Source organism: Elephantulus edwardii, unplaced genomic scaffold (assembly GCF_000299155.1).
Source record: "Elephantulus edwardii isolate Elephantulus edwardi_28Jun2011 unplaced genomic scaffold, EleEdw1.0 scaffold00001, whole genome shotgun sequence".
In the NCBI taxonomy this organism is placed as follows: Eukaryota; Metazoa; Chordata; class Mammalia; order Macroscelidea; family Macroscelididae; genus Elephantulus; species Elephantulus edwardii.
This window is the reverse complement of record NW_006399751.1, coordinates 27,731,233-27,740,716: the sequence shown is the minus strand read 5'-3', so window position 1 is coordinate 27,740,716 and position 9,484 is coordinate 27,731,233. Positions and strand designations below refer to the sequence as shown.

Genomic DNA, 9,484 nt, shown 5'->3' with positions numbered 1-9,484 from the left:
AGGTAGCACAAAGTGAAGCTGAGAAGAAATTGAAGAAAGATGACAAGAAGAAGGAGTTACAGGAGCTAAATGAATTGTTCAGACCTGTAGTTGCTGCTCAGAAAATAAGTAAAGGTAAACTTTAAACCTCTAAGGTATTATTTTTATCAACCATAATTTATGTTAGAAACTTTTTTTTTACACAAAGGTCTTTTTCTTACACTTTTAAAAATTATTATTTCCCAAACGAGGAGTCATAACCATTTCAGTATCATACCTTTGATACAGTCTTCTGATACTTATTTTGTCAAATTATAACCTAGTTTGTGTTTGTGTGCACAGCTCTGTTACTGTACAGAAATAACTATAGCCATTTGCCCCTGCTGCTGAAGGCGTATTTAAGAGTTGTGACAGGTTACTAGTTCTGTCTGTATTTAATGATAGGCAAAGCTGTAGCTGTGTAGCTGTAAGCCTCGAGCTTTTGGCAGCATATTTTCTTTTATATTTGTTATTTTTCACTCCACATAATATATGCACTTACTTAGTTTTCCACTACTTGTTCCCCTTTTTAATTCAGAATAAAACCAGTAAATAGGAAATTATCTGAAAAGAACTTTAAGTGTGCTACTAGTCATTTATACTCTGCAAGAAAAAGATGGGCAGTCTTCTTTGTGATTTACTGCCTCTGAAAACCTGCCGGAGTCAGTTCCGACTCAAGGGCACGTAACAGCAGCAGCTGTCATCTATAAGTAACATGTTTTTCTCTGACATCAGTGAATTTAAAATAAGTTACCGAAAAGTAATTCTATTGCTGATATAAGTTATAATTATCACATGTCGTTTGATACAGGTGCAGATCCCAAATCCGTAGTATGTGCGTTTTTTAAACAAGGACAGTGTACTAAAGGAGATAAGTGTAAATTTTCTCATGACTTGACTTTGGAGAGAAAATGTGAAAAACGAAGTGTTTACATTGATGCTAGAGATGAAGAACTTGAAAAAGGTATTTTTGAGACATTTCATTAAAAAGAAATTATTATTACTTTTGGTCTATTAAAGTACAGTTTGGAGAACTTAGTTGGAATTCTTTATGGTTCTTTTTTGTTTGTTACTGCTTTTTGTTTTCTTAATCTGAATTTACCATATTAAATAGTTTAACTGTTGTAAATGATTATGTAAACTAAAATGCTTAAAAATGAAATTTGGTTTTTATGTCTTACCCTTTCTTCCACTAGTAGTTTTTCAACAGCCTTAACCAATTAGGAAGCTGGGGGTTTTAAAAAATATACTTGAAACACTTTTTAGCCCTTCCTTTGGATTTTAAAGCAAAATGTGATGGGTTAAGCACGTTCATTGTCTGTTGAAGGAGAGATGTAGTGTCTATTTAGAATCATACATAAGGTTATAGTATTCATTCTTCTTGTCTTTATTTAGATACCATGGATAATTGGGATGAGAAAAAACTGCAAGAAGTAGTGAACAAGAAGCACGGTGAGGCGGAAAAGAAAAAACCAAAAACTCAAATAGTATGTCCTTTTCTTGAATTGAGTTGCTGTGGTGTTTATCATTATAATTATGTAGCAAGGTATTTGCTGCTATTTTTTATAGGATTATTTAAATTGTTGGAAAAATTAAAATACAGCTCAAAAGCTAGATTTAACACTTCTGCAATTGTCCCCAAAATTCATGCCCACAAATTATTTGTGTATCAGTTAGAGTTAAAAATTGTGTGTACTCAAAAATTCTAAATACTAGTTTTACTTGCCTCCTTTGTATTTTGAGGGTAAAAGGAAGTTCTTTCTGTTTTCAAAGACCATTGTCTTTTGTGTTCTTTTTATACTTTGCTCCGCTGAAAATAAATGTGAAAATTCAGCTGTAAGGACAGATTGTAGACCAAGGATGTAAATAAAAATGTATTTACTCTGTCTACGTAAGCATTTCTCTCGAAAATGGATTACTTTGAGGTGCCACTTTGAATACTGTTATCTTTGTAGGTGTGTAAGCATTTCCTTGAAGCTATTGAAAACAACAAGTATGGCTGGTTTTGGGTATGCCCTGGAGGAGGTGATATGTGCATGTATCGGCATGCCCTACCTCCTGGATTTGTGTTGAAAAAAGATAAAAAGAAAGAAGAGAAAGAAGATGCAATTTCATTAGAAGATCTCATTGAGAAAGAGGTAACAAAAACAAAAAACCATGTTTGTGAAGTTTCTGTAATTACCACTTGGGGGTGATACCGTGTTGTGAACTGAGAAAAAAAATTTTGACCTTTCCTCAAAGTAGCTTTGTTACATATTTTGTTGTGATCTCTGGACTCACTTTACTGAACCATAGGAGTCTGAGCATCTTTCACCACTGTGTGTAGCTCAGCACAAAAGAGTTATCTATGAATTAGCAGATAACAGGTTGTTGGAGTTATTAAATTTAGGTTTGAATATATTTTAATCCATTTCATAATATTAACCATATACATTTATTCTTTTTAAATATTTTTATGTCAATAATATGCATATGAAAAACATGGCTCCAGTTATTCATTTGCTCTTAAATTGACATTGTTTGATTTCTCATGCAGTTCACCATAGAAAACGTTGACATTGAGAGATGAAATATTACTTGTATCCTAGTTCTACCACTTAATAGCTTTGATAAGAAAATTCTTGACATTTTCCACTTAATTGTAGGAGACTACTATAAAAATGTATAGAGATTGCAAAATTCTTGGCAGATCCTTTGCATATAATATTTTTTAAGTATTTTTAACTGATTATTGGCCTTAAGTAACAAGTGATGTGTTTTCTTTCTTCTGAGAAACACAACTGAACCTTTGGCATTGTTATGGTGCTTTATAACTTTATCTACCACTTAGCCCAATTTAAAATAATTTTCAAGACCCAATTTTGAGTCTTTTTTTTTCCCCAAAGAATTTTACTTCAAAAGATTGTATTTTACTATGTTCCAAAGTATATCTCTGGACGCTCATTTTGCTCACTGCCATCTAAACTGTTATTAAACACTTTTTAGGTGACTCTGTGGAAAAATTTATTATTTTTTTCTTTCCAGCGTTCTGCCTTAGGTTCCAATGTTACCAAAATCACTCTAGAATCTTTTCTTGCATGGAAAAAAAGGAAAAGACAAGAACAGATTGATAAACTTGAACAAGATATTGAAAGAAGGAAAGCAGACTTCAAAGCAGGGAAAGCACTAGTGATCAGTGGTCGTGAGGTGTTTGAATTTCGTCCAGAACTGGTTAATGATGATGATGAGGAAGCAGATGATACACGTTACACGCAGGGAGCAAGTGGTGATGAGGTAAGATAAAATGTTGGTACCTTATCTCTCTATGTTAATTAAGAGAAAGTAGAGAATCATGAATAAGAGGCCCAGACTGCTAAGTTTAAGTTATGACTCAAACTACAGGAAATAATTTATACTCAGGAGTTCTACTCTTGTATGTAAGATGGGCATAATAATAATTCCATCATCCTAGGACACTTATGAGAATTAAATAGATTAACAGTTATGAAGAACTTAATTGCTACATGTATTGAATTTAAAAGTATGTGCTTTTATACCACCTCTAGAAGATCGTTGAAAATTTTATACTAGAAATCCAAGCATGTACTATAGAATTAGTTGTCCTAGGCAAACTTAGTAGCAACCAATAGGTTCCTGTTAGTTTTTATATGTTTAAGAATTTAAGTTGAAATAAAAGACTATGATATGTTCTTTATATGTAAGAATATGCTATCAAAGGAGATAACGTCATATGTGACTTAAGTGCTGTTCTTTTTCAAGGGATGTACTCAAATTTTCATTTTTACTTAATTTCGTTTCATTAAGATAAATACCAACAGTTAATTGAGTTGTTGAATATTGATGACAATTACTCTTATTTGTAACAACTTTCTTTTCTGTATGTTAAAGGTTGATGATTCTGTGAGTGTAAATGACATTGATGTAAGCCTGTACATTCCAAGAGATGTAGATGAGACCGGTATTACTGTTGCCAGTCTTGAAAGATTCAGCACATACACATCAGAAAAAGACGGTAAGTATGCTAAATTTTGCCTGATTCTAAGACTGAGAAGCTATTTAAAAAAACCCAACCAGCTCTTGTGGGTAAGGAACCAACCCAAAAGCAAGTAATTAAATTACAATGGCTGCTCTGTGGGAGAAAAAATGGGCATCTTCTCCTGGGCGAATTTATAGCCTCTCAAAACGAGCCGGAGGATCAGCTATGAGTCACATGATGCCAGTCAATTGATTTGTCGCATTTGGAAACTAAAAATATCAAACCCATTGCCCTGAGGTAGTTTCTGACTCACACTAGCCATGTAGGGCAAAATAGAGCTGTAATTCTTACAGAAATGGGCTTCTTCATGTTTCTCCTTTAAGTGGCTAATGGTTTCAAACCACCAGCTTTTTGATCAGAAGCCAAATGTTTTAACCACCATGTAACCTGGGCCCCTTACAGAAAGGTCTGGCTAGGCCTTGTAAGCTGAGCTGTTTATACTTAACAGACAAGTAATATAAAGTAATTTTGAGTGGTGGAGTTTAGAAATTGATGACTACCATTTACTAAAATTGAGGGGAGAAAATTAAGATATAGCAGAGCCAGGGGGCAATTCTTTGAAAGTTTCTCAAGCATAACCCACCTCAAGTGAATGAGTTACTGGTTCTGGGGTCTTGAGATACAGTTTTGAGAGACATCAAAAGTCATTTGGCGTAACATAGTCCACCAAAACAATGTTCTACATCTAACTGGGCCTTAAAAGCTTGTGAGCAGCTATCCAAGATACAACTATTAGTCTCCCCCTGTCTGGAACAGACTGGGAGACCATTCAAACCTCAACCTCCACGACCCTGAGATATAGATAGTTCTTGGCTACCATCGCTAATTGTTCTAGAAGATCCTGGATAGAGTGGAGAAAAATGTAGAATAATACTCAAAAACATTAAAAAGGCCATGCTTACTGGTGGAGAATGTTAAACACCTTTTCCCTCCCCTCCCAAAACTGATCTTTTATTCATCCTTGAACCTAGAGCAAAATTTGCCCCATGGTTCAACTTCTGGCCAAACAAGAGACCAATTGGCCTTCAGAATAATACCAAGGTGGTAGCCGTGCCTTAGAACAACCAGCCTTGTAAAGTCAAAGATTAAGATTTGTCCAAAAATAAAGCCCAGAAGATAGAAGGTGTAGACTAGAAATGAGAATCACAGGGTAGAAGTGGAGATACTGCAGTTAGGGTTATTGTATTTAATGCTACACAGCAAAATGCTTTGTAAACTTTGACTCAGATCACAATGAAACAGTTAATTTTAAGACTTGTCTGAGTTCAGCTTGGGAGCTCATGAGTAAGAGATTTTGGGGTCATTAAAGTGGCATTGCCTAGGAACAACAACAGCAACAACATAAGAAAAAGTTTAAAAGTAATTTGCATTGAGAATTACAAGTGAGTGAGGTGACCCGGATATAATAATGCACAGAATGAGAACATACTGGAATGCTACACGTACTAGTATTTTAGGGAAAGCAAAAGACAGACATTGTGATCAGAAAAAAGATCTGGGGAGGAGGCAGTTTAAGAAATAGAAATGAAGAATGCTGAAAAACCAAGTGGGATAATAATTGCAAATAGGTCATTAGTTGCAATTAGGCGAGCATTTACAGGAATGGTGCCAGTTAATCATAGGAATTACAAGTGATATGAGTAATGAGAAGAATGAGTACACTATCCACTCTTAAAAACTTGGAGGGAGAGACATGGTCATGAGGAAGGATTTTTTATTAGGGCCTGTTGTTAGATGATGTCAAGTCACCTGTGACTTACATAGTGACCCTGTGGATAACAGATCTACACCTTGCCTGTCTTCACCATCTTATAGTAGTCATTATATCAGTCTTCTTGTTAAAAGTCTTCCCTTCTCTCCTGACCTTCCACCTTTCTCAGCTTCTCTCCAGGGATTGGTTCTACTGGAATATGTGCTCTCCTTGCTTTTAAGGAGCACTCTGGTTGCACTTCTTTAAAGGTGGATTTGTTCTTTAGGCAATCCATTATATGCTGACTACTCTTCACCAATGCCACTATTCAAAAGGGTCAACTCTTCTGTCATCCTTATAGCAAGCAACTGAAAAATACCATGGCTTGGATCAGGCACACCTTGATCTTTAAACTGACATCCATGCTTTTTCGAACTTTGGAGGGGTTCTTGACAGCACATTTCCTGGGTGCAGTACTTTTTGACTGCTGCTACACCATGAGTGGTGTTTGTGGATCTAAGTAAAATGAAATCACTGACATCTTCAGTCTTTTCCATCTGTGATCATGTTGTCTGGTGGCATTGTTAAAATGTAAACACTGGGTGGGAGTAACCTTTAAAATTTTGTGTGTGAGAGAGATTTAAATGGAAGTTTACAATGAATCATGCTTTGTAACACTGTTTGCAATACCTGTAATGTAGCAGTACCCTTCCCATTATCTCCCTGTAATTTTATTTCCATTAATCTTTCTATATCTCCATGCATCTTCCCTTTCCTTCATGATATTATTTAGATCATTCCTTTATTACGTAATCCCTTTCTCTTCACAAAAGTACTTCAGCAGTTGCAAATACCAATCTATTATTTATTATCAGAGAATTTTGAAATTAGATTATTAAAACTTTTTTTTTAATATTTTTTTTTTATTGGGAAAAACATATTGGGGGTACAAGGAGGTGAGGGTTGGGGGCAGAAGGGTGAGGATGGGCCAGTATGCAGTTGCAGAGCTGCACAGTTTGGTCTATTAAAACTTTTCTGTGTAAATAGTGATGTGGTTTATCTCCTATTAGGCTAAGTAGCTTTATATCTCTCCATATTTTGTTTGTGCAGTTTTTCCCTCCACGATTTTAACCATGTAATGAAATGTTTCTAGATGTGTACTCATTTATAATCTTATAGCTAGTATGATTTAAAAATAAAAACTATTGTGAAAATAAAAGCTAAATCATTACTTATATAATGAATGAACTTTTTGGTTACATAATTATTTATTCAGACAAAATATGTGGAAGTTGACACAGAAGTTATACAGAGAATAGTAAGTTTATAAGATGGATCTTTCCCTCAAGAAAGGAAAAACCATCTGGATAGCATGGAGCCAGCCACATCTGACATCGACAAGATGGACAAGGCCCCACCCCATCATGAACAGTACAAAACCATGAGATTAGACATGTGCCTATCCTCCTGCACCTCTTTTTTTCCCCCCCCATTTTAACATCAAACATTGCTTCCAGGGCTGTCACCACTCTACTACTGGGTCTGCTTATCTGTTGCACTGGCTACACACAACTCATAGACCATACTCGTATCTTTGGCCTTTATTAGGGGAGTAAAAGTTATAATGCAGGTTGGAAATGAGGTACAATTTTTGATCAGGACAAAAGTGTCTCAAATATGCTTCCTTAAAGTAGGCTTTATGGCTTTCAAGCTCATGGCTCTGGGCCAATCTTCCATAGTTCTTTTAATCCTGCTAATTATATCATCTCCCCCTTGACCTCCAGTAAGCTTGGGCTGAGTTCTTTGACTCTGGTTCCATGAAACATCAGTTGTGTTCAGGTCCATCATAACATCAGTTACTAGTTCTGCACTACCTGTGCTATTGGTACTCTGGTGTTGAACCTGGGTTTGTCTCACAAAAGGGTATGCTGCTGCTCTCTGTTGCTGCTTTATTATAACCAAGATTCACTTTTCTGCTGCTGAATTTGCTTATTTTAAGCCTGGAGGGGCGGCAAGACTGACCAATCTATACCTTAGCTCCTTATTTGCGTTTTGCTACCCCAGATGGTATTATTTAACTCATTCACGTTAGCATCGCAACCATGGTGTGCTCTGGTGGCTTTGTGGCAAGTAATTGTGCTGCCAACACAAAGGCATGCAGTTTGTATCTACCATCTGCTCCTGAGGAGAAAGATAGGCAGTCTTTTCCAATGTGATTTATTTCCTCTGCAAATTCTTGTGAGTTAGCTGTGAGGTGATTCTTGCACAACAATGCCAGTCCAGCCATGTGGTAAGAAAGTCAGGGCCAATGGTAGGAGAGCTCTGGTGGCTTAGTGGCAAGAATCTGCTGCAATCCCAAAGGCATAGGGTTCAAATCCACCAGATGCTCCACTGGAGAAGAAGGGGCAATCTCCTCCTGTGCCAGTCAGATCCAATTTGACGGTACGCAATGAGGGGGGGGGATAATCATAGGAAAGCCATTTTGAACAATCAGTCTGCTGTACCAAAAATGTATAAACCATTAAGTATCTATATGCTTATAAGAGTTTATATTAGGTTTAAATAATTGATAAAAACAAACTCCTAAGAAGATTCCTTTTTGCTGAAGTAATCCCAGGAAAGTGGTCAGTTAGAAGGGAAAAAGAAGAGATAAAATGTCGTTCTGTGACTTGGCTAGTATAATAGCATTCTGTTTCTGGGTCTTACTGCTTTCTCTTTTTTTTTTTTTAGAAAACAAATTGAGTGAAGCTTCTGGAGGTCAGGCTGAAAATGGGGAAAGAAGTGATTTGGAAGAGGACAACGAAAGGGCAGTACGGGGAAATGGAGCCATTGATGCTGTTCCTGTTGATGAAAATCTGTTCACTGGGGAAGATTTGGATGAGCTAGAAGAAGAATTAAACACACTTGATTTAGAAGAATGACACTAAGCAACTTAATGAACAAATTAAGTAAGCTCAGTATGAGTTGAAAGTGACTACATAAATTTTGTTCCACCTAGAATTCTTCAACAGGATATGTTTATTTACCTTGCTGATTCTGGAGAGCTTACTCTCCAAAGAAAGGAATGTTCTCCCTACTTCTTCTCTTCCAATTTTGACTACATCTCATAGTAAGTTCAGAGTAGTTCATGATAAATTGAAATGTGGTCATTTCAGAAAATGATTGTTGTAACTGTCCACTCAAGAAGTATAACTGCTTTTCCAGCTTTTGATTTTCATTGGGCATGCATTATTACCAGGAACAACATAAACCCAAATATAAAAGATTTCATTTAATGCAGTTTTTAATGAGTGATTTTATTTCCTTTGTATTTATGTATTATAAAGATTGCCTAAATATGAACACTGTACTTCACAGAAGAAATAACATATGCAAATTCAGTGTTGTATATCTTTGGACAATTAGATGGCTATTTGAGAGGGAGCCTTTTTGATCTTACAGGATCAGCCATGATACCCTGTGTTAAATTGTTCTCAACTTCTCTCTCTTCCTTTTTGCCAATAAAGTTGTAAATAAAAAACATCACACATTAAAATTCACATATGGGTACTTTTTTTCCTATATTATTAGTATTCCAGCTTTAGGATTTTTAACAAAGTTTTCATTAAAATTATCAGGGAAGGCACAGTCTCCTAGTCATTATAGCAAGCAAGCGTACGACTGTGAGTTTAATAATACCAGTACTTTCCAAAAGCAACTGGAGATACTGTGATCTCAAAGTTCGTTGTTGTGTACTGTTG

The 9,484-nt window shown here is 35.9% G+C and overlaps 1 protein-coding gene across 1 annotated transcript in view; it reads left to right on the top strand.

The window, feature by feature from the left end:
• Positions 1 to 9,280, top strand: part of ZC3H15 (zinc finger CCCH-type containing 15) — a 21,996-nt gene extending 12,716 nt beyond the window's left edge. The window contains exons 3-9 of the mRNA XM_006878774.1: positions 3 to 114; positions 830 to 982; positions 1,414 to 1,505; positions 1,974 to 2,156; positions 3,043 to 3,291; positions 3,907 to 4,030; positions 8,475 to 9,280. Coding sequence (XP_006878836.1) covers positions 3 to 114; positions 830 to 982; positions 1,414 to 1,505; positions 1,974 to 2,156; positions 3,043 to 3,291; positions 3,907 to 4,030; positions 8,475 to 8,665 — 1,104 coding nt within the window. The 3' untranslated portion in view covers positions 8,666 to 9,280. The remainder of the gene's footprint in view (positions 1 to 2; positions 115 to 829; positions 983 to 1,413; positions 1,506 to 1,973; positions 2,157 to 3,042; positions 3,292 to 3,906; positions 4,031 to 8,474) is intronic.
• The last annotated feature ends 204 nt before the right edge of the window (positions 9,281 to 9,484 follow it).